A 25,849-nucleotide genomic window follows, 5' to 3' on the forward strand; every position below is an offset into this window, starting at 1 on the left:
ATTTAGCAAACATTACAAAACATCTTCTTTGAAGCAACTTCTCTGAGAATAGTTGGGGATCATGTATCATTCATTCATTGTCTCCAAATCTTCTGGCAGAGTACTATGCCAGTGGTTAAAAAAAAAAAAAGTGAATGTTGATGGTTATAGGCGGAGGCCTGGGATTGATTCCTTTTGATGTCCCTGGCTTCTTCCAGCAGACACCTTGTTAGAAACAAGTATTACTCCCCAAGAGAACAGATAGATGAGGTTAAGCTTTCTAGTAGTTTCTCTGTAGTGACATAAAACCTCCCTGAAAATGAAATAAACACTTCCAGTCTTACCTGATGTATGTCTAAAGGTCAAAGTTAAAACACACACACACACACACACACACACAGTCTTAACTCCAGATCTTACTGCGCTATCAAAAGTAGTAGCTAACTTACCCACAGCCCACCTCTTCTACCAAACAAACACAGGCACACATTTATGGGCTGTATTATCATCAGTGGTGTTGTGTTATGGCATGATCTCAGCCACTTTTAAAGCTGTAAATGTAAGTGGAGAATTTCCGATCTACAATTCCTTATCAGAAACCTTGGGGGCCAAATGTGTTGCTGAATTTAGATTTTGTCAGGTTTTATAAAGGTAACATAATGCATGTCCCATTTATTACCTAACAGAAATTACTCATATGTATTCTCCAATTGTACTCCATAATCACAGATATTAATATTTCTACAGTGAGATATGTGAATATTCATGCAGAATGGGATAAGGCGGGGTGAAGAACCTTATGTTAATTCAAGTCAGATTTTGCTGCCATAGTACAGAAATCTTTTTCATTTTCAGAGCTTTTTGGATTTAGGGATTGTAGGTAAAGGATTGTGTACCAGTAAAAAACATGAAGATCTTTAGTATTTATAAAGGCACTTGAAAGAAACTTGCTGAGTTCCCATACCCCCAGCTGGGATATATTTTCTCTATCAATTGAATCCAAACTATTTTCTCTATCAGTTGAATCCAGATCATACCCATTCTGTCCCCTTGTTCTCCCTCAACTCGCTCCACTTATCTCTACCCCACTGTTACCTCCACAGTCTGGGGGCCAACATTACATCTTGCTGAGCTTACTACTCCCAGTATTCCATTTTCCATCTTGTAGCAAGAAAGATGCTTCTACAAAAACAACTGATTATGTCACTCTCATTCTTGAAATCACACTTCAGTGGCTTCTGTCTTTAAAAGAAAATCCAAAGTTTCCACCATGGTTTATGAAGCCCTGCCTAATCTGACTCTGTTTCACTTCTCTCTTTCATCTACTCTACCCCACCCCACCTGGAGTCCTTTCCATTCCCCTTCATCTCTTCACTTCACCTATCAATATCCTGTACCTCAATCATTGCCTTCTTCCCTGCAACACGTTTTGTTTATTTAATCCCTACTTTCCTTTCAAATCTCCTGTATGTTCTCCTGTATCTCCTCCTATTTCTAGTTCATAACATGCATCCCAATTTGTTGTAAAAACTTATTGAATGTGTGCCTTCCTGTTAGTCTGTGGTTGCTTGAGGACAGGAACTGGGTCTCTTATTTCCATCTCCCCTCATTGGCTGGTGAATGAATGAGTTTTAACACAGCAGAGAATTGATTCATCTTTCCTAATCAGATTGTTTTCGAAAGGTAACAACTATGTTTGCTTGCCTCTGTAGATTGTTAAACTTCTATAGAAGCTTAAGAATCATGACATAAAGTATATAAATACTCTCTGCTAGCCTAGAATCTTTGGATATACTCTTATATGTCTAAATCATGTTTTACAGTATTCAAGGTACCTTTAGGGTACCTGGAAAGTATGGAATTGGGTAGCAAATATTATTATTAGCATCTTTATCTTAGTAAAGGAAATATTAATACCTTACCCTAAATGAGCTTGTTTTATGTTTGGGCAAAATCCCCTTGGCTACCATCCTAGGGAACTATGTTTTCTATGTATTTGTATATTTAAGATAGGTCTGTAGAAAATGTGATAGATTCAATATAAATGTGAGCTATACACGAATGGTATCACATTGGGTATTTCTTAATCCTACCTGCTTTATTCCTATCAATATTATGATCCAGATCTAGTACACATTGCTCTAACTTATTTTTTTAATTGTCCTAAAGTTTTCCATTGAATAGATAGGCCATAATTTATTTAACCTTTCCTCTACTGAAGGGCATTTGGTTGTGTCTATGGAAAACCAACGGACTCACAGGCTAACTACATGATTTCCTTAGTGTCGTAGAAACAGTGATTTATAGAGACCAATTATTGAACTGGACATTTTCGTTTGAACTGAACATTTGAGATGTGACTAGTGCAAATTTACGTTTAAATGGGAACTTGTGACTAGAAGTGTCTTTTGGACAGTATAGCTTTGAGGTCTGACAGTTAAGTTTGTGAATTCATCCTAGGAAGAGTACTACATACCTCATTGCTGAATATCACTACAGGTAACCTTCAAAGTACTCCCCTATGCACTGATGCCAGTACCTAGTCCACCCTTCAAAGAAATTTTGGAACTCTTTTTCAGAATGGCCATCAGAGCTGTCATCGTGTTACCTTCCGTTGATGTCCTGATGTCATCAAAATGTCTTCTTTTCAATATTTTCTTTAGCTTCAGGTAAAAAAGAAGTCATTGGGGGCCAGATCAGGTGAGTAGGGAGGGTGTTCCAATACAGTTATTTGTTTACTGGCTAAAAACTCCCTCATAGACAGTGCCGTGTGAGCTGGTGCATTGTCGTGATGCAAGAGACATGAATTGGTGGCAAAAAGTTCAGGTCATCTAACTTTTTCACTCAGCCTGTTCAGCACTTCCAAATAGTAAACTTGGTAAACTGTTTGTCCAGTTGATACAAATTCATAATCAATATTCCCTCGGATATCAAAAAAAGGTGACCAATATTGGTGCAACAAGTTCACAAACTTAATTGTCACACCTCGTATAAATTTAGAGCAGCATTTGTGGCCAGAGAATACCCAGACATGAAAAATGAGATTGTGATTTTGTTTTCATGTCTGTGACCCCTGCACATCACCTGGCAAAAAATTGGCATTCAATAAATGTTTATTGGATCAACGTCACTGAGGAGGTATAGGAAGTTGTAGTTTAGGCTTAGTTAGGATATACAAGGTGTAATCACAAAATATGGTGAATGATTAAATGAAAAAATATTACAGTAAAAGACACATGTCATTAATCCCCTTTAGAATATACCCCTCACTTTGAACACACTTATCCCATTGTTCTTGCCACTTTCTGAAGCAGTTCTGGAAGTCCTCTTTCGTGAGTGTCTGTAGTTGCACTGTTGTGGCTGCCTCAATGTCCCAAATCGTTTTGACTTTGGGGAAGAGCAGAAGTGCTATGGTGCCAGAGTTGGTGAATAAGGCGGATAAGGACACACCATAATGGTTTTATTTGACAGAAATTGCCATATACCAGAAGCAACGTGTGGCATGGAGCATTGTCATGATGGAGGATGAAGTAAAGACAGTCATGAAAGAGGACTTCCAGAACTGCTTCAGAAAGTGGCAAGAATGATTGGTAAATGTATTTGAAGCAAGGGAGTTTAATGGCAATTTGTCTATTTCTGTAATAAATTTTTTAAAATTTAAACATTCACCATGTTTTTCAATCACGCTGCATATATCTGTTTTCACGTCCCCCTGATTTTCTAGCCTTCATCTAAATATGTTTCCATTAGGGCTTTGTAGGTTTACCTGCTAAATCTTTATCCTATAATAATTATGCAGTTTCATGCAGTTGCATGGCTTGTGGGAAGACTTAGTCTCTGCTGATACATTCCTCTTGTTTGTCAATAAGAATAGACAGGTTCTAAAATATAAAATTCATTTGAATTTACATTTAAATTAAAACAAAGGTGAAAAGACATTGGAACAGGGCACTGATTCAGTTGGCCCCGAAGCTGGAACCTCCTTATGCATTTTTGTTAATCCATACCACAGATACTTATCTGGTGTTTGCATTGCTTCTCCGTAAAAACAGAGCTTTTATTAAGCAGGAAGAAAAACCAGCTGTTTTCCCTTATCAAGATTTTTTTGTAATAATTAACTTATGAGTCCCCCTGAATTATTGAAATGTGTCTTTAATACACATTTGGGATTTGGAAGAAGGGAGGGGAATTATTTGATTGAGGCTATGGTTATTTGGGTCCTAACACAGACAACTGTTTAGCCTTTTGAATCTTCTCCCAGCATAAAGAGGCTGTTTTGTGGTGGGAACTGTATGCTATGCATTTATCAAAATACAGCTGTATAGAAACACTCCCGAATGGTCTTAATGCTAAAATGAGATAAATGTGTAGTACAATGAAGCTTAATTTATTTTGTCAAAGTAAATGCTTTGTAAATAATCAGATTTTTTTTAAAAAAAGAGGTATAAGACAAAAACTTAGGAATGGGAGGCTGTTACTTTTTAAAGCTTTTTTTTTTCTTTTGATGATGCCTGAATTTCTTTTTTCAGATGTCAGAATTCGCTTAGTTAAGGGTGAGAGTTACAGTTCATACTGCAGACAACTCTCATGGCTTCATGGACTGTGTGATGAGACACAGGCTCTATCTGAAAGATGTGATTTCACAGGATTTTCTTGCTCATGTTTTCTGTACCGCTGAAAAGGGAAGCAGTTTTCTGGGTTTTCTCAGTGGCGGTCAGGTGAATGACAGCAAGGCGGACTTTGCAAAAGCACTTTGGGAGTGGGAAGGATGTGCCCTGGCATATGTTGGTTCGTTTATTAAGTCTTAATTTAGCACCTTTGTGCCTGTCATGTCCTAGATGCTGAAAGTAGGATGATAATTAGATCCAGGTCCTGCTTTCAAGGAACCTGCAGTTTACTAAGAAAGACAGACAAGCTCTAGTACATGAAGGACTCCAGGGAGAACAGAGAAAGGGTCAGCGGTGGTGCCCCGTGAGAAGCAGTGAGTTTACCAGGTAGGAGGGAACTAGGGAGAGCACAGCATAAAGCATACGAAAATGAGGGGGGCAAACTTGGGAACTGGAAGTGGCTCAGTGTGGCTGGGAAATGGTAGAAACAGAGCCGTTGATTTTAGAGGCCTTAGACGAAATCGAGTTTTAGGATTTAATTCCTGCCTTCTGGGAATTTGTATTCTAGGAGATTGGATAAAGCAGAGTAGGCCAGTAAAGAAAGGGGATGAAGTGCTATGAACAAAATTCGTATAAAATACCCTAAAATTTTTGAGAAGGAAAAATGTGATCCCTGAATTTGGCAGGTCATATTGTCAGCATAGGTCTCATGTCTAGTCCAGGATTAGCCAGGATGTGTGTGTGTGTGAGTGTGTGTGTGTGTGTGTGTGAGAGAGAGAGAGAGAGAGAGAGAGAGCGCGCGCAGACTTTAGACTTGCGGACTTGGCCACAGTAGGGGAATGGAGGAAGGCAGTGGAGAGTGGTGTCATGGTGTTTACTGTGGAGTAGGATTATTTTCACAAGCCAACGCTTTAATGAGGTCTGATGAATTAGCTCAGCTTCTCATTTTGGGCTGAATACATCCACATAACCATAAGTCAGTGGTTTTCAACCAGGGTCGATTTTGCCCCATGGGGACGTTTAGCAATGTCTGGAGACACTCTTGGTTGTCACACTGGGGCAGAGGATGCTACTGTCATCCAGGGGATAGAGGCCAGGCCTGGTGCTAAACACCTTCCAGCGCACAGGGCAGACCTCCAATGTAAGGCATCATCCAGCCCCAAATGTCAATGTGCGCAGCTCAGTAATCCTGCCTCAGAGGCCCCGCTGCAGGTGTATGTGCTGTATCAGATGGCATTTAGCCGAGAGGACAAGACTCAGTCCAAAAGACCAGTCTGCACATTCGTCTACTGCCTCAATCAGTACTCCGTGTACACTGTGGAAGTAGCAATCCTGTGTTATTAGTGGCCTGTGAGAACAAGGAAAAGATTCCTCAAGAAGGGTCGTCATGCTCTAACTACCGCTTTTATGAGTGTTATATGGGTCAGGTTGGAATGGCTTCTTGTCTTGAAAAACAAGAAATACAAATTGGCAGGCTTTCTACCTCGTGATCTTAAAAATTAATAAATGGCTTAAATTTTAAAGAACACGGTGTGCGTCTTGAAATAAGAATGATAAGAGCAAAATAGCTAAAGATAAAATACATTAAAATTCCAGAGCATATTCTGGTGGCCGTTTCCATTTTCTAGATGATATATATTTTAGAAACATGTTTTCTTAATCTTTTGGGCCATAGTGTCAGTGCAAAACTACATTTTTCTTTAGAAAAGCCTTCACTCTGTGTAAATACAACTAAATGAAGTGAACAAATGACAGACCAACTTTTTAAGAAGTGAGTCCGTTCATTGTTGGCCTTATTCAAAGGCGGGCTTATTTAAATAGCTATATAAGTACATGCTGTATTTTATTTAGTGGGGTGATATGTATTTGGGATAAAGGATAGGGAAAAAAAAACCCTCAATCTATTTTATACAACAGAGAGTAAAGAAAATGCACCAGTAGCAAAGTAGCTAATTAGCCACATTACATTTTCAGTTAGAACATTATAGAAAGTACTAGTGACTACCACAAATCCAGGGCTTCGCTGTCTTTTTTTCCTCTTTTTCTGCATAGAACTAGAAATTTCTTACAGGTTGGCATCTTGAAGATAGGGAGATTTAGTGTTTTCATAAGTTAGGAAGGCATGAGGCTTTTTAAAGGATTTTATTGTAAAAATAGAAGTGAGAAGATCCTTTCTCATTTAAAGTGTATGATAGTATTTTGTAACAGGAAAAAAACTGCATTCCACAAATTCATTTTCCGGGGGAGACAAGGCTCAGTTAAGTGGGCAGATGTTCTCCTGAGTTATTTTAATAGAATCCTACTGCTGGGTTCTTTGTCTCAGCTCTACCTGGCTCAGTATGCACTCAAAGCTTAAACTTCCAGGCTGTTTAATCCCCTCATCCACTGCCAGTTCCAACTCTTGGTTGGTTCTCACCTTAGTTGTGAGTTCCTTAGTTAATCTTTAGCTCATAAAGGAATTTGAAACTTTTATTTTGGCTACTATGGTAGCTCTTATTATGTCTGTGTTTTCTGAAAGAACATTTGTTAAGTCTTTCACGATGAAACGCCATCATAGATGAAGAACTTATAGGGGTACCTCACTCAACATATTCTTCTATAAGATATTAAATATGATTTATTTTTTTGCAAATAGAGAAATAGTTTAAATCCCAGGTCAGCTTGCTATTATAAGGAGCCTATTGTGAATCTGTCTTTAGAAAAATCACTCCATATTTTCCAATTAAATGAAAGAAAAATGGTAAATAATTTCACAAGAGCTTGATTGCATGTGCTTCCTTCTTTTATTTATTTAAATAAATTAAATTTAAATCCTTAAAGAAAATACTAGGCACATAGTATTCTTTTCTGTAGTTAACAATTGGTATATTTTTCTTTGATGAATGCCTGAATCCATCATTTTTCCCCCCCTCAAGCGCCTTTACGTGGCATCAGTATTTTCTTGGATCCCTATGAGTCCAGTAAGAAGTTCTGATATTTCTCTGCTGTGAAGTTGAGATAATCGGATTCATTCTATTTCTTCTGCAGGGAATTTGTTCCCAGATTTCTCACTCCTCAATTGGTCTCTTGCAGACTCCCTTCTGTCCCCCACTGTTTTACCACCCCTGCCAGGCCAACACTACTAGCAGCACAGGTTCCCCTGGCTTACTGCACTGCCTTGCTCAGAAACTTCCCATGGCTCCCTACTGCGTAGAGAATCAAGTCTAATCTTCAGTTGGCCTGAAGAGCCCCTTCCCGCCCATCCTCCTTAGCCGAGCATTCAGTTTCCTTGCTGATACCTCCCTTGAGCCACCTGGGTCTGCTGGCCTCCACATGATCCACTCACTGGCCCACCGCTCCATCCGCCTTCACTTGGACAGATCGCTAACCACCTGTCAAGGCTTCTTTTGTCTCTGCCATGTAGCTCTGCTACCACTCAAGATTAGTTCCACTGCTAAGTGAAAGAAAGTGTCTAAGGAACAGTTTTAAAGATTAAAAAAAATTATTTTAAATTCAGCTTTAACTCTGTATAAATATCACTAAGCTCTGTCAACATTTATATAACTTTTCCAGTCCTGCAGATGGTATTTTAAATTGAGGGGTGGAAACCATCTCTTATTTATGTTTATATCCACTTGGGAACAACCCAAGGTATTCAGAAAATAATGAATGGCTGGTCAGCACTATGAATGTGGTCAGATGCTATGTAGCACTTCTTAATCTAAACTATTATTGTAAATTGCAGCATAGTAGAAAGACAGATGTATAGAGAGCATTAAAATCTAGATTCTTTTTTCAAAATTTTTATTGGGGAACAGTGCATTTTTCCAGGACCCATCAGCGCCATGTCAAATCATTGTTTTCAATCCAGTTGTGGGGGTTGCAGCTTAACTCCAAGTTAACTCATTGTTTTCAATCTAGTAGTGGAGGGCGCAGCTCACTGGCCCATGTGGGACTCGAACCGGCGACCTCGGTGTTATGAGCATTGCACTCTAACCACTGAGCAAACTGGCCACTCAAAATCTAGATTCTAATACCTCCTCTCTCACTTTATGGGAAGTTCTAGTGTTTATTTCTTGAACCATTTGCTTTCCCACCTGCTTCTGAAGGTTGTTGGGATAATCAAAAGAGGAATGGTAGGTAAAAGTTCTTTGAAAGTGACAAAACTCCATCTAGTTTTAAGATGAGATTGTTACGATATTTGAGGCTGAAAAGAATATAACTTTCTCAGGTTTTGTCCCAGTGTGTCCATCCACTCAAGTTCAGTTGCAGTCTCTGACAAAATAAATAACTCATTTAGCTACATTCCTTTCTCAGTGTTGTCACCTTCTCATTTAAATAGCAAGTGGTTCTCCTGGATCACAAATCTGCCTTCCTCGGGTACTATTGGTGCTGATGGGAATAATGGAATAGTAGCTCAGTATTTGGCCAAAATCTGGAACGGTGGCCGCTTTTGTGCATCAGGGTAGGTAGACACAATGTGTGGCCACTTCAGCTGATAAAGAAACCATCCTGTGCCCTCATCATGCCATACTGCATTTGCCTGACAGAAGAATAATTTTGAATGCACTGACTTGCTGTGTTACTTCCTTTTGTCACTGATTCTATACAAGGAGTTGTTTCTACTAGAGAACTCTGGTGTGAGGGAGGGAGCATGTATTTAATGGTTAGAGCATGGGCTGCAGCATTAGACTGCCTCCATCCAAATGCTGCCTAACTGTTTTCAAACTATGTGACTTCTGGCAAGTCACTCAGTGCCTCTGGGCCTTGGTTTTCTCTTCTCTATGAGATGCCAGAAAATAATTTTAACCTCAGGGTTGCAGTGAGATTGATATTAGAAAATTCAGGGAAGGCAATTAGTAGAATTCATAAAAATTTGCTTGAACTTGAGTTTTGGACTTCTTAGGTAGCAGTAGTTCAAATCAAATCCATTGGGTATATTTCTATCAAAGTGTTGCTGTTTGAAGAAGGAAAACAGGGCTAAGCTAGTCCCCATTTACCCCATCCATCCTCCCAGCCCCCCAGTGCTCTGTCCTGTTCCAGCCTATTAGTTGAGCTCACCTTTAAAACTCAGTCACAACCCTTTATGTCCTTTGAATCTGTGGGAATAACAAACCAAATCAATGGTGTTTCCTTTACTTCTCTTTTTCTGCCTCCAAACTGAGAGAGCTGGGGTGCTAATTTCTGCTTCATGGGCTTAAAACACAAATCATTTTATTGGTGGACTGCTGCGGGCATGGTGAGGTAAGGAGGAAAGCTAATTCACAGTGAGCTAACTAGTCTAGCATGCGGGCATCTGAGGGAATGTCAGGCCTGCCCATCTTCACTTTGTACCTAGTAATTGACTTCAAATTACTCACCACTTGCTGGAATGGCTGGAGAGATGAGCACAATGTATGATGGAAATGTTTACTGCTTTTAGTCTTTGTTGTTGACAACAAAAAGCATCAAACATATACCAACTTTGCACTATGAAAATGCAGCCTACAAGCAAAGATGATGACCACAGTGTAGCTAACGTTTCCTGGGAACATAGTGACTGGCCCAAAGTCAGCCGAGACTTTCATATAGATTAGCTTCATTCTCTACATCCTATGGTGAGCTTCCATTTTTACCGCCATTTTGCAGGTGAAGAAACTGAAGCTGAGAGGAGTTAAATAACTAGTCCCAGGTCATTTGTAAAAAAGTAGCATGGCCAAATTCAAATCAAGTCAGGCCTACCTACCTTGAAGCTTGAGATCACAGTATGTTATAATTAGTCAACTACAGGAAAAAAAAATATTTGTAGAGTGTATGGCTAATTGGATTCTTTAAATTTACTCATGGTAAACTAATTCTTACTAGCAATCTTTGAAGTCTATGTACTAATCTATATTGAGCTTTGTGTTGTCCACATTTGCAGGAAAGAGCAGTGTCACATTATTTGGCCTTTGTTTTCCAGCATCTATCGTGATTCAGAAATGGTGGTGTCACATGCATCCTTGTTTGGAAGGAGAGGATTGTAAAGTGCTGCCAGATTACTCAGGTTGGTCCTGTAGCAGTGGCAACAAAGTCAAAACTACGAAGGCAAGTATAGACCAAACACAATGGTGATTTCATTTCAGCATTATTAACTCTGGGGTTCTCCCCTTCATTTTATGCTGCCATCAGGAAAACAACATTACCTATATTGGTAAACCTGGTTGGGCAGTGCCACCGTGTGTGGCCTTTTGGAAAAGCCCTCTTCCCAGCATCACACTTTATGTCAGATTTTACCCAGCAGTGACTTGGTGGGTGAATTCGTTGTTTTAGGCAAGGCTGCTAAGTTAATTTCAGATCTTTCCGGGTCAAATATACGGTGACTGAAGATTTGACATTGTGAACACACAATGCAATATACAGAGGATGTATTATAGAATTGTACACTTGAAGCCTATATCATTTTCTTAACCAGTATCACCCCAATAAATTTAATTAATAAAAGTTTACAAGAGTCGACAAGCTAGTGTATAAAAATGACATGGCAAGAATCTACAGATGGATGATTTACTAAAATAGAAATACGTATGCCTGTAAGGAGATGTAATGTTGAAGACTCTGATTCAAGTCTTTCAAGTCAAAAGTTTCCTCCCCAAATACTTCTCTTTCCAGTTCTCCCTGTCTCTGAAGGACATCGTTGTCAACCCAGTTCTTGAGCCAGAAATCCAACTCCTTCCTTATGTGCCCATGTCTAAAGTTTCTTTTGCTGGTGGTACTGTGACTTCCCAATCCCTGCACGACTCTGCATCACTGTACTCACAGCCACCGTCCGGTCCACCCGGTGTCTCCTCTGGACTACTGAGCTGCTGCCTCACATCTGCTCTTGCTCCCAGTTAGCCTGTTCTCCATACGATGGTTACATTCATTTCTGTGAAACGTGAATCCTCTAAGCTAGTCGTCCCCCAGGTTTTCTACTGGCTTCCTCTGGCTACTTAGTCTACTAGCCTGTGCCTGTTAGGCTCTTTTTAAAAAAAAAAAAATATTTATTTATTTATTGAGGTGACAATTGTTAGTAAAGTTACATAGATTTCAGGTGTACAATTCTGTATTACATCATCTATAAATCCCATTGTGTGTTCACCACCCAGAGTCAGTTCTCCTTCCATCACCATATATTTGATCCCCCTTACCCTCATCTCCCACCCCACACCCCCCTTACCCTCTGGTAACCACTAAACTATTGTCTGTGTCTATGAGTTTTTCTTTCTCATTTGTTTGTCTTGTTCTTTTGTTGTTTTTGGTTTATATACCACATATCAGTGAAATGATAGGGTTCTCTGCTTTTTCTGTCTGACTTATTTTACTAAGAATTATACTCTCAAGATCCATCCATGTTGTCACAAATGTTCCTATATCATCTTTTCTTACCGCCGAATAGTATTCCATTGTTTATATATACAACAACTTCTTTATCCATTCATCTATTGAAGGACATTTTGGTTGTTTCCATGTCTTGGCCACTGTAAACAAAGCTGCAGTGAACATTGGAGCACACGTGTCTTTATGGATAAATGTTTTCAGATTTTTTGGGTAGATACCCAGGAGAGGAATTGCTGGGTCATATGGTAATTCTACTTGTAATTTTTTGAGGAACCTCCACACTGCCTTCCATAGTGGCTGCACCAGTCTGCATTCCCACCAACAGTGTATGGGGGTTCCTTTTTCTCCACAGCCTCTCCAACACTTGTTACTATTTGTCTTGTTGATGATAGCCATTCCGACTGGGGTGAGGTGATATCTCATTGTGGTTTTTATTTGCATTTCTCTGATGATTAGTGATGCTGAGCATTTTTTCATATGTCTATTTGCCATTTGTATGTCCTCTTTTGAGAAATGTCTCTTCAGGTTGTCTGCCCATTTTTCAGTTGGGTTGTTTATTTTCCTGCTGTTGAGTTTCATGAGTTCCTTGTATATTTTGGATATCAGCCCCTTATCGGAGGCACTGTTTGCAAAAATCTTCTCCCATTCAGTTGGTTGCCTCTTTATTTTGTCGATGGTTTCTTTTACTGTGCAGGAGCTTTTAAGTTTCATATAGTCCCGTTGGTTTATTTTAGCTTTTACTTCCTGTTGCCTTTGGAGTCAAATTCATAAAATGCTCTTTGAACCCAAGGTCCATAAGTTTAGTACCTATGTTTTCTTCTATGCAGTTTATTGTGTCAGGTCTAATGCTTAAGTCTTTGATCCATTTTGAATTAATTTTGGTACATGGTGACAGATAACAGTCTAGTTTCATTCTTTTGCACGTGGCTTTCCCATTCTGCCAGCACCATTTATAAAAGAGGCTATCTTTTCTCCATTGTATGCTTTTTGCTTCTTTGTCAAAAATTATCTGTCCATATTTATATGGTTTTATTTCTGGGTTCTCAATTCTGTTCCATTGGTCTATGTGTCTGTTTTTCTGCCAATACCATGCTGTTTTGATTATTGTAGCCCTGTAGTACAAGCTGAAGTTAGGGAGTGCGATACCTCCAGTATTATTCTTTTGTCTTAAGATTGCTTTGGCGATTCGGGGTCTTTTGTGGTTCCAGACAAATCTGATGATTTTTTTGTTCTATTTCTTTAAAAAATGCGATTGGGATTTTGATGGGGATTGCATTAAATCTGTATATTGCTTTGGGTAATATGGCCATTTTAACTATGTTGATTCTTCCAATCCATGAGCACGGAATGTCTTTCCATTTCTTTGTGTCTTCTTCAATTTCTTTCAAAAGTGTCTTATAGTTTTCAGCATATAGGTCTTTCACATCCTTGGTTAAATTTATTGCTAGGTATTTTATTTTTTTTGCTGCAATTGCAAAAGGGATTGTTTTTTTTTATTTCTTTTTCTGATATTTCATTGTTAGTATATAGGACTGCAATGGACTTTTGTACGTTGATTTTGTAGCCAGCAACTTTACTGTATTCGTTGATTGTTTCGAATCGCTTTTTGGTGGAGTCTTTATGGTTTTCTATATATAGCATCATGTCATCTGCAAAGAGTGACAATTTACCTTCTTCTTTCCCTATTTGGATGCCTTTTATTTCTTTGTCTTGCCTGATTGCTCTGGCAAGGACTTCCAACACTATGTTGAAAAGCTCTTAATAAGTCAACGGGCAACTTACCTGCCCTACATTCTTTCTGCTTCGGCCATCTTTGCTGACTGTTAGTCTCTCTTACGCTGGTATCTGCAGTTTTAAAGGAATATACTCTTCATGGAATGTGTTACCCTCCTTTTTTTTTTTTCTTAGGTTTACCATTATTTCTTCAGGGAACACTTCCCTTATTAGAATCATGTCCCCTTTATCTTTGAGCATTTACTATGGTTATATTTTCCGTCGATGGGTATACAGTTGACCCTTGAACAACTTGACACACCTCCTACCCCTACGCAGTCAAAAAACCATGTATAACTTTTGACTTCCTCAAAATTTGTGGTCCCTCAGGCTCTATGGGAGCCGCACGTATACCCAGATATACTGATGCTTGAGTCTCCTGTATAAAACGTATAGATGTTTGCATACAGTCGGCCCTCTTCATCCACGGACTCCCACCTGCAGATAGAAAGCACTACAGGTATTTATTGAAAAAATTCTGCATATAAGTAGACCCATGTTATTCAAACTTATGTTATTCAAGCGTCAGCTGGACTTATTTGTTCAGACCTTGAGCTTTCTGTTCAAAGCAGAGCTGGGAAATCAGGGCCATGTCTCTTTACCCTGATGGTCCCAGAGCCCGCTGGATGTCTCATTAACTATTTTTTTGAATGAAAATTAGTAAAACAGGACATTCTGTGATATTAGAATGAGACACAATAGATTGGAGTGACTCTATAGTTATGGTTTCTCTCTGAACTTTGGCCCCTCAGGAGGTATAATGATTATTGAATGGCTTCTCATCTTGCTTACGGTTCTCCCTTTATGAGTATTTTGAATTACTACACAGATTTCTCATTCATCTTCAACTACTGAGGTCAAAAGCAGGTGAATTCTTCTCTTCATTGTGTGCATGAGATATTATAATAAATTTTTATAAGGTAAATATTTAAATATATGCCATTTATGCAATATAGGATATTAAATCAAAAACATAAAAATAATGTATTTTATAATAAATTTTAAAGTAAATGTAAGTTTTTGTTGATATTATCATACCAAAAATTATCAATAGTATATTAAGTCAGTTGATTAAGTTACTTTTTATCTATTTAGAGCATAATTTCAAAGCCAAGACTACTTCCAATTATTAATTGCAATTATCATCTAACTTGCCCTTGTCAATGATACCAAGAGGCCCAGGATAAATGACCTGATACATGTGTTTATATCCAGGGCAGTGAAGTTCACGGAGTCATGTTGAAGGAAGGAGGTTACCACTCCATCATTTCTATGAGTGCCTCCTCTAAGCCGATCCCAATGAAATCCCAATCTACGTAAACCCAAGTGTGCCTGCTAAGCAAACCCTGCCTTTCACTAATTCCATTCTTGTTTTGCTGCTGGTCCCTTTCAGCCATTTTCCCTAACCACTGAAATGAAAATCCTGGAGTTACCAACGAGCTAGGAGCTTACTTACATCCATCAATGATAAATTTTTCTTTTACTGTAATTCTTGTAGACCAAGAAGTAACATTTCAGCTTGCATTGATTTTTACATATAAATATGAAACAGGATCATGAGTGCAAGCCAGCTATGATCTGGAAAGTAGCCTCTTGGTATAGTGATTCCCTCTCCGTTTATGTACAGTTATAGAGGGCATTTGCAGGAAGCAAACCTTTAGGGGCATTTTGGCTCTGTGTGCTGGGAATCCAAGTTTGCTGTAGCTAAATCCTCAACAGTAGTGACATTTCATTTGGCACTTTGAAGAGTTGTAGAAACATAATATAGTTCCCTAAGCTATTGTGATGCTTAGCTGTTTTTTTTTTTAGTGATAAGCCACTGGAGAATAATCTCTAAGTTATAAAACTTTGTTTCCTTTATTAATCCGAGTCAGTGTGACTTGAACTGCATAAAACATTTTGTGTATTTTATGGATCTTCTGCACACACAGTAAAGTCATTTGTGGAGGTGTGACTGGCTTCTGTGTAGAGGTTGGTGCCCACAGAAGCTACATCTTTTTCTTAAAACCACCTGACCTTACTTCACTGGTGAGATACCAGCTCTACAAAGGTAGAGCAATTGCCACCCTAAAGGAGAGGGTGTTAAATACATAACAAAAGAGTTTCCATTTTCCTTAAACTGTTCATGCACAACAAAGCATAGAAGGGGCAAAAGGTAAGATTGTCTGTCTACAGTAAACCACCTATGTCAGAATTTTATTTTCCACTTACATGCAAATATGAAAAGAGTTAGCAGTTAACTCGATATATTAATAGGCTTAGATGAAGACATGAAGATGAGAGGGGACGCCTCCCTAACCATTCTTTTTGTCTCTCCCAAAGCATAGAAGGTTGGCATTGAGTTTATTCTCCTGTGTAGTTTTCAAGCTTCACAGAGAGGGGACAGCTATTACTCCTTGTGGAAAAATATAACTCTCTCTCTGTCGTCCTGCCTCAATTTCCATTTTCTTAATTCTGAGTTTTACTGCATTCTCTATGGTAAAGAGTTCGTTTTTTGTCTGAGTTGTCAGTATTAAAGTTCCTGACAAGTGCATGACATCGTCTTCGTACAAAAGCCAACCATTTGCCATGGCGTTTGTGGTTTGAAAATGGAAGTAAATCTTATTAAATATCAAGAACTTCCAGATTTTTTAAAAAGATTTTATTGGGGAAGAGGAACAGGACTTTACTGGGGAACAGTGTGTATTTCCAGGACTTTTTATTGGGGAACAGTAGTGTGTTTTTCCCAGGGCTCATCAGCTCCATCCAAGTCAAGTTGTTGTCCTTTCAATCTTAGTTGTGGAGGGCGCAGCTCAGCTCCAGGTCCAGCCGCCAGTTGTTAGTTGCAGGGGGCGCAGCTCACCATCCCTTTCGGGAGTCGAACTGGCAACCTTGCAGCTGAGAGCACGTGCTCCAACCAAGTTGTGGAGCATGTAGCTCGCTGGCCCATGTGGGAATCCAGCCGGCAGCCCTGTTGCCCAGAGCTCGCGCGCTAAACAACTGAGCCACCCGTCCGCTCTCAGATTTTTTTAATGTTCTTACTTTTACAACATCTACTAAGTGTGAACAGCTATGTCTTTAGAACAGTTCTCAACTAGGGGAAATTTTCCCTCAAGGGCTATTTGCTGTGTGGGGACATTTTCAGTTGTCACACATTAGGGAGGGGATGTTCTGGGTACCTGCAGGGAGGATCTGCTAACCACCCTAAAACGCACAGGGCAGCCTCCATGGCACAGAGTCGTCTGGCCCCCGATAGCAGTAGTGCTGAGACGGAAAAATTCTGCTTTAGAGAGTAGTATATGTTTTTTAGTAGCTCTTTGCAAGCATCCTACCTAATCCTCTTACATCATTTTGTTCTTCAAAGTGTCTAATTGTTTCTAATATTTTATATTGGAAATCTAAGGTAGGAGTTAGGAATTTAAAAAACAGGGTTTTGCTTTAACACCGCCATTCCCCTCTCAAGATCTAAGATGCCAAGTCCTCCTGGTATTGTCCACAGACGGCTCTCTAAGTGATCCCTTTCTCTGTCTCTTGGGCTACCACCTTGGGCCATCCTCATCCTCTTTTGCCACAATGTTATAATAATTGCTTGATATCAGTATCTGTAGAAGCATCACCATGGGCACTTGTTAAAAATGCACTGCTTTGAGCCCCACCTCCATGACCTTCTAGGCTTAGAAAACCATACTTTAAAAAACTGGTTGTGGTGACTGACGAACAAACATGCAGGAGCCACTGGTTTAACTGAGCTCCCTATCTGCGCTTGGCTTGAGCTTTTATTGGTTTATACTCTGCTCTCTGTGCCACCAGAATCAACTCCATGCCCAGGTTCCCTCCTGATGAGAGATCATTCATAAATCCCTATTAGTAATAGGACGAAAATACAGAGTATAAGCGCTTTGGGGATGGGCCTTCCCTGGCACTCACCCAGTAGGCCATGTATTTCCACACCCCATTGCTTTCTTCTCCATCTCCTTTTTCTTCTAAAATTCCACTTGTCTTTCCAGGTCCAACTGAGATAGTATCTTTACCCTGAAGTCTTGTTTCCCCTGATTCCTACAGCCAGAGCTTAAAATACTCAGGGTACCATGTCACATGTGAGTGGAGCTAATATTGGCATGTTAGTAACCATTATCCACCAAAATTCCAAATAATGATGAACCTTCCTTATACGATCAGCAAAATGAAAGTTTTACAGGAAAATAAATCCTAATTTATCTGATCCAACTTTCAGTGTAGATAGCTTCTAAAATGAGCTGGGCATGGATATGAGCTTCCTTAAATAACATGCCTTTGAGAATTCCATGCTAGATGCAGATCACTACTTGGCTGTAAACACTGTTAGGTCAGGTATAGACACATGATCAATCTGGGAAGAGCTACCATGGCAGCAGCTACACTTCTTGAGTGTTAACCACGTGACAAGCACTGGGCCATGCAACTCAGTTCACATATTTCAGTCACTCTTCGCTGCAACTGAAGGGAACTGGTGCTATTTTTACATTAGGCAGATGAAGAAACTAAGGCAAAGCGAGCCAGTCCTCCGCATCCAGAAAATGACCGATTCAGTCATCAGGTTTTTCAAGCCAAAGGCTAATTCCTCTTTCTGTCACATTCTTCATCCTGTTTGTCACACATTCTCTTGGCTTCCCCTTTCATCACTTCAGCCAAGTGATCCCTTTAAGATGCAATCTTTTCTTGCCGCCGAATAGTATTCCATGGTGTATATATGCCACAACTTCTTTATCCATTCATCTATTGAAGGACACTTTGGTTGTTTCCATGTCTTGGACACCGTAAACAAAGCTGCAATGAATATTGGAGCACACATGTCTTTATGGATAAATGTTTTCAGATTTTTTTTGTAGATACCGAGGAGAGGGATTGCTGGGTCATATGGTAATTGTATTCGTAATTTTTTGAGGAACCTCCACACTGTGTTCCATAGCGGCTGCACCAGTCTGCATTCCCACCAACAGTGTATAGGGGTTCCTTTTTCTCCACAGCCTCTCCAACACTTGTTACTGTTTGTCTTGTTGATGATAGCCATTCTGACTGGGGTGAGGTGGTATCTCATTGTGGTTTTTATTTGCATTTCTCTGATGATTAGTGATGTTGAGCATTTTTTCACATGTCTATTGGGCATTTGTATGTCCTCTTTGGCGAAATGTCTTTTCAGGTCCTCTGCCCATTTTTTAATTGGGTTGTTTGTTTTGTTGTTGTTGAGTTGTATGAGTTCCTTATATATTTTGGATATTAGCCCCTTATCTGAGGTATTGGTTGCCTCTTTGTTTTGTTGATGGTTTATTTTGCTGTGCAAAAGCTTTTCAGTTTGATGTAGTCCCATTCATTTATTTTAGCTTTTGAAGGTCCATAAGTTTAGTACCTATGTTTTCTTCAATGCATTTATTGTTTCAGGTCTTAGGTTTAGGTCTTTGATCCATTTTGAGATGAAATAGTGCCATTTGCGACAACTTGTATGGATCTTGAGATTATTATGCTAAGCGAAATACGTCAGGCAGATAAAGTAGAGAACCATATGATTTCACTGATATGTGGGATATAAAACTGAAAACAGCAAATGAACAAGACAAACAAATGAAGAACCCAAAACTGATAGACACAAACAATAGTTTAGTGGTTACCAGGGGAGTGGTAGATGAGGGTAAAAGGGATGAAATACATGGTGATAGAAGGAGAACTGACTCTGGGTGGTGAACACCCAGTGTGACATATAAATGACGTATCACAGAATTATACACCTGAAATCTATGTAACTTTACTAACAATTGTCACCCCAATAAACTTTAATTAATAAAGAACAAAAAGATGCCATCTGCCATGCGTTCCTTGTCTCACCTTTGTACCTCAGTCAGAGAAAGGCCAAAAATCTTGTATTGACCTGTGGTCCCCCTTGCATTCACCTTTCTACCTGGAATGCTCTTCCCCAAGACAGTCGGAGCTCCCTCCCTCCCTTCCTCCAAGTGTCTCTTCAAATATCTCCTTTTCTGACAATGTCTATAAAACAGTAGCCATCTACTGTCCCTGCCCCAATATTTCTTTTCTCCATTATACTGATTTACTTTTCTCCATAGCACATAGCACATTAGACATACTATTTATTTGCCTGTTTATCCAATCCTTTCTTCTAGAATAGGAATCAGCAAGATATGGTTTGCTAGCCAAATTCAGCTCATGGCCTGTGAGCTAAGGTGGGTTAGATATACAATTTTAAGTGCTTGGAAAAATAAAAAAGAAATTAACATTTCATAACATATGTAAATTATATGAAATCCAAATTTCAGTGTCCAAATAAAGTTTTATTGGAACAAAGCCACACCAATTAGTTTGCGGGTTGTATTGTCCATGTGGCTTTTGTAGTAGGCAGAGTTGAGTAGTTGTGACAATGACTATACATCTGCAAATGTGGACATATTTACTGTCTAGTCCTGGAGAGAAAAAGTGTGCCGGCCCGTACTCTAGGATGGGATTTTTGTTTTGTTGCTATAGTATTCCAGCACAAACGGAAGAGCTATTACATTGTAGAATACATAAAGGCCATTATCAGTTAATGGTGAATCTGAGGTTTGAATAAATACCTGATTGGATCTAAAGACGAGGCATGATGACTGCTATCAACTAATGTAATTTAGTTCGAAAATATTTTCATGGTGTAGTCATGTTAAAGTATTAAGCTTTTTTTTTCTAGTTGGTGTATTGAATATATAAAATTTCTTACATGAAGAAATCAAACTATAGAAACTGCTGAGCTATTTTCTTAGATTATAAGTAATGAGACTGGGGCATTTAAAAATGGAATTAAAAAAAAGCCCTTTAATGGAGGTATGTTTCTAGTCCATATGGCAGTTTTACAAAATAATGTATTTTTTAAAATGCAAATTAACTACATTAGAAAAGGTACAAAGGCAACATTTTCATCTCGACATATGCTGATTTTAATCAGCATTCATTTGACAAAATTTGAGTACCATTTACAGAGCACGCTCAGCATGTGTGAGTCAACCTGAGGTGCCATGAATGTACCTAATCTGATGGGATTTTTATAACTCCACAAAATACAAAGCTGGGACATGTAACACCATGTTGTAGAAGCCTTGGTGCATGTTTTCTTTTTTTTAATAAAAAAGTTAGCTATTTTCAATTACAGTTGACATTCAGTATTATAGTAGTTTCAGGTGTGCAGCATAGTGGTCAGACATTTATATAATTTATGAAGTGATGTCCCTGACAGTCTAGTACCCACCTGGCACCATACATAGTTATTACCATATTGTTACTCTATTCCCTATGCTGTACTTTATATCCCTGAGACTATTTTGTACTTCCAATTTGTACGTCTTAATCCTTTTTCACTCAGCCACCTAACCCCCTTCCATCTGGCAACCATCAAAATGTTCTCTGTATCTATGAGTGTGTTTCTGTTTTGTTGGCTCATTTATTTTGATTTTTAGATTCCACATATAAGTAAAATCATATACCAGGGTGCCAAAAAAATGTGTACATATTTTAAGAGATGTTATCTTAAAATGTGTATACATTTTTTTTTTGGCATCTTTTTTTTGGTGTTCTCTGTCTGACTTATTTCGTTTAGCATTAATACTCTCTAGATCATCCATGTTGTCGGAAATGGTAAGATTTCATTCTTTTTATGGCTACGTAATATTCCATTGTATATACGTACCATCTGTTCTTTATCCAACCATCTTCTATGTCTTGACGATTGTAAATAATGTTGCAGTGTACATCAGGGTGCATATATCTTTTTCATTAGTGTTCTGGATTTCTTTGGAAGAAGAGGGATTTCTGGGTCATTTGGTAGTTCTATTTTTGATTTTTTGAGGACCCTTCGTGCTCTTTTCTAGAGTGGCTGTGCCAATTTGCAGTCCCATCAATGCACGTTTTCTTTGCAACCTAAAAACAAGAAATGTCAAGAAGAATTCGAAGTTGATTTGGTGAGGTTGGTTATGGATAAAGGTGCAAACTGCTGTACCCTACACAATGACATGGGCAGGGACATATGCGTCTGGTGGCAGGAAGGATTATCTTTGGTGGGTATGGGGCATTGAATGCTCACTAATTTAATTTGTTTTAGGTAACACGATAGCAAAGAGAGGTGTGCTTCAATCCTGGAGGAGCTACGAGATGCCAGGCTCTTTTGTTTGAATTACTATCCTGGCCACTTTGTGGAAAACTGTGTTGGATTTCCAGCAACATCATACGTGCATGTGTGTGCTGTAAGGCGGAGCTTTCACTTAACGGTCCCAGCCCTCCCCTCTGTTCTTCATCATTTTATTACATTGAATTGTAACCACAGGCTGCCACACAACTGACATCATATCCAGATCCCAAGGAACATACCTGTAAGAAATCCTGGAGGAACAAACCACAGACTTCAGAATGGATCATCACTAAAGGAATATTGGGTCTTCAATTTCTTAGTGTGGACAAAGGTTTGACAAGGGTCCTCATTCTTTCCTCTTTTGAACTTTTCCTTTAGCCTTTGCATTAAAGTGGTTTGAAATGGGTCTAAGTAACAAAACATTTTGGCAAAACATATTTGTGGATGTAGGTTAATGAATTCTGATAAAATGGTCATGAAAATTTGTTTTATAAACATTGAAGAATGGCAGAACTTATTGGGGTTATTGTGTATGCATTTTATTTTTGCTTTTAATTTAAAATTTTTGTATTTTAATTTCCATTGTTACATTAGGAGAAATAAAATGTAAGCATTTTAATTTCAGTGCACCATTTTGCTGAGTGCTAAGAAGGCATATGAACATTGATATTTTATAACCAAAGCTCTATCATGACATATTCACCAAGAAATATGTGAATTTTTGTGGGTTTTTTGTGGCTAATGTGTAGTCATAGAAAACATTGAAAATAGAAAACAGTCTCTGTTTAGATCAAAGGTGATTTCTTAGGTCCAGTTTATGTCAATTATATTAAAATATTTTGTTAATTCCTAGACAAGAGTCTTGAAATGCTGAATTTTTAGACTGTACATGATTTATTCTTAACTTAGCTCTTTACCTGCTTATTTGTTAATAATTTTATTTAAATGTAAAATCTGAGTCTTTTTTCTTGGTTTAATGATTTTTGTAGCTGATGTGTCTCCACATATTCTTAGAAAGCTGTCATGCAGAAAAACATTACAGATGAAAAACAACTGACCCAGATTTTAAATGCATAATGTTATTAAAATACATACAACTATAATAATATGGGATAGATTTTATATATAGTAAGAAATGGCCAAAGCTTACTTTTTGCACTATTATCCCTGTGCTCTCATAATTATGGGGAAAGTATTACTACAATGTTTATAGTAGTAACATTTTATTCTTGCAAAAGGAATGGAAATAGGTGATATCCATTTGTTTGCTAAATTTTGTTTGAATTTGACTGATTGGATGCTTAACAAGAATTGTTTCTTAGTAAGTAAAAAATTCTTTCTGCTGATGGCTTATGGCATACTATAAGTTTTTGTTGTTATTTTATTACCTTGTGTTAACATCTGAGGCTCGCAAATTTTAAATGCAAAAGTGAAAAATAACTTTAAAAAATAATATTTAACTTTGGGGATGTGAACTATATGGAAAACTTGAGACTTAAATATAGATTGCTACTTTATTTCTTCTCCCAAACCATGTAGTCTTACGGAGTTAAATCTAGGGAGGTTTAATTAACTTTAGGCACATTTATGATGTTTTATGCATACTCTGCTGCCTTTAGTATAAGATCTTCCTTTTTAAGAAAAGAGCTAAAAAATAATAAGTAGATTTTATATGCACATAGATTTTAAAGCACATAGTCTTTGCCCAAGCATCTGATCTTGTACCCTAAATAAAATCAAGTAAATATGACACTGTTTCACCTTGAGGTACATTTCTAGGGTGTAAACTACTTCCAGGGAATAAATGGTCCATTTGAGAAAATGGCAGGTATCAAAGCTGCCATTTCATCCATTATTGCTGCAAAGTATACTTTTTACCTCTTTCAAAAGTTAGCCCTGAAATGGGGCTTTCACGAGAAGCATTTTAATGTTATCATTCCTAGTCTTTTTCTGTAGGACACTTTTCTATATTTTCCAGAATTTAAAGCAAAGATCCTGAGGGAGTCATGAGGGTATCAGTCATGCCAGCACGAGGCCTTTTAATTGTGGCATGTGTGGTCTCAAGACGAGACCCCTTTAGTTCTTATACCTTAAAACATGGAGCTACTCAGCTTGGGCGCCGACTCAGCCTGGGTCTCACCAAAGGAGCCAGCGAGGTTTTACAGCTCCCTCTTAGGTCCCGATTTCCTGCTCTAAATCATACATACCTTTTTAGTACTTGCCCTTGGAAAAGTGGAACCTTGTTCATACATTAAATTCAACAAACACTTAATGAAACTTCCCAAGAACCCCTGAGTTGTTGGGGAAACTATCCATCCTTATACATAAATCCATTTTTACTCTCAACCTGGGAGGGCTGATGAATATCCCCATTTTATAAAAGAATTTAGGACCCAATAAAACTAAAATTGCCTATATTCACACGGGTAGTTCCCATTGGAAAATACATAGTGAGGAATCATGAAACAGACAGGAAATTATAGAGCTATTTTCCTTTGAGTACTTTTAAAATAACATATATTATCCTGTGTTCTAGGTGTCAGGGAGATGGGCTAGTCTTAGGATCTGGCTGGTATCTACTCTGCTTTATCAGGGTTAGATTGGTTTGTTCCAGCACTTGCATTGTCTGCCACTACCTTATAATATTCCAGTACACTCATGAAAAACGTCGTGCTGCTATTGCTGTAACATGGGGTAAAATATACACTATTGAATTTCTATTTGAATTGAGAAAAGTGACTGCCTGCTTTTTTATTTATTTAAAGGAGACTATTGTCCTGGGGTAATAGGGGGAAAAGTTGCAGTGCTCAGTGGTTGGACGTGGACTATAAACACCTCTGAGGTCATGTACAGCACTGTCTACACTGGCAGAACACCAGCCCACGCTGCACAGTCTCTGCTTGGAGGCTGCATGGGGCAGATGCAGCTCAGCACATTCTGTGGGTTTCCAGGGGCTTTGAAGACATGATGCAGCAACACCGAGCCCTTGTTCTGTCATGTTCACACTATTAGATGGGGTGCGGACGGCGGCCCCTTCGATGGGTGGCACGCCCCCAGTCCAGCACCAGCACTGCTAGGCCAGCTGCCCTCATTTGAACATTTACCCATTCTGTGGAATTTTGGGGAAGAATGTGTCAGTGCACATGGTTGGGAATTGACTCCTGAAAGTGTCAATGGAGACAACCTCACCAAAATGCCTATCTCGTAGATAAATTCTCCAGGATTGGAAGATGTTTCTGCACAAAATTCTTTGTGATGGGCTCTTAGGGACCCACTGATCAAGGATGAATCCACTGATAACTAACTTCACCACTTTCAGTCTCTGAAATAGGCAAAGCAGGAGTAAGTGTTGTGCCTAACGCACATGGAGTCTTCTACACGTGCGCTCGGGGGCGCAAACTGCGCCTGTGTGTCCGAAACATGCTGCCTGTTTCCGTAGCTACACATGTATCAGAACACAGCTATGTGTCGTCTCTGGCTGTGTTTGCTCTACAACAGCAGAGTGGATTGGGCGTGACCAGCCACGACAGGTCCACAAAGCCTGAACTTTGTGGATATTTCACAGAAAAGTTTGCCAATTCCTCTTCTACACAGTGGAAAAACAGAATGTATTTATGAGCTCATGGGGACACTGGAAGTGTCAAAGTGTCCAGGTGCAGGAAGCATACAAATATAGGCCCTGCCATTTACCTTTCGTAGCTTTATAAAAGGGAAATGAAGATATAGACACTTTGCAGGAGTTTTAAAAAGAATTTTCTATCAAAAAACTCTTAGCATCATGATTAGCAATTAATAAGCTCTTGATAAAGTTGTGCCTCTTTTATGAATAACTTGTAGTCCGAGTGGTCACCTCATAGAGAGAGAGAACCACACAGCAGACCCTGGTCTCAAAACTGGGACGGAAGGTGCACAGCTGACAGAAAATCGGGACCACATCGGACGAGATCTTAAAGTGTTTTCTCCTTGTTTCCAAGTCAGTGAGGACTTTGAGAAAGGAGATCAAGGACAAACCCAAGAAACAACTCAAGGAATATAGCTTCCCCTTGACCTCAAG

The 25,849-nt window shown here is 38.9% G+C and overlaps 1 protein-coding gene across 3 annotated transcripts in view; it reads left to right on the forward strand.

Moving 5' to 3' along the window:
• The window catches only part of TAFA4 (TAFA chemokine like family member 4), a 187,850-nt gene extending 163,233 nt beyond the window's left edge, over window positions 1-24,617 (forward strand). For 2 of the 3 annotated variants that reach the window (XM_081071284.1, XM_081071285.1), the window contains 2 exons: window positions 10,507-10,631; window positions 21,769-24,617. In XM_081071284.1, coding sequence (XP_080927410.1) covers window positions 10,507-10,631; window positions 21,769-21,780 — 137 coding nt within the window. In that variant the 3' untranslated portion in view covers window positions 21,781-24,617. The remainder of the gene's footprint in view (window positions 1-10,506; window positions 10,632-21,768) is intronic. The other variant, XM_081071286.1, reaches the window with a different exon arrangement.
• The last annotated feature ends 1,232 nt before the right edge of the window (window positions 24,618-25,849 follow it).

The sequence above is a fragment of the Rhinolophus hipposideros genome, assembly GCF_964194185.1.
Source record: "Rhinolophus hipposideros genome assembly, chromosome: 14".
NCBI lineage: Eukaryota > Metazoa > Chordata > Mammalia > Chiroptera > Rhinolophidae > Rhinolophus > Rhinolophus hipposideros.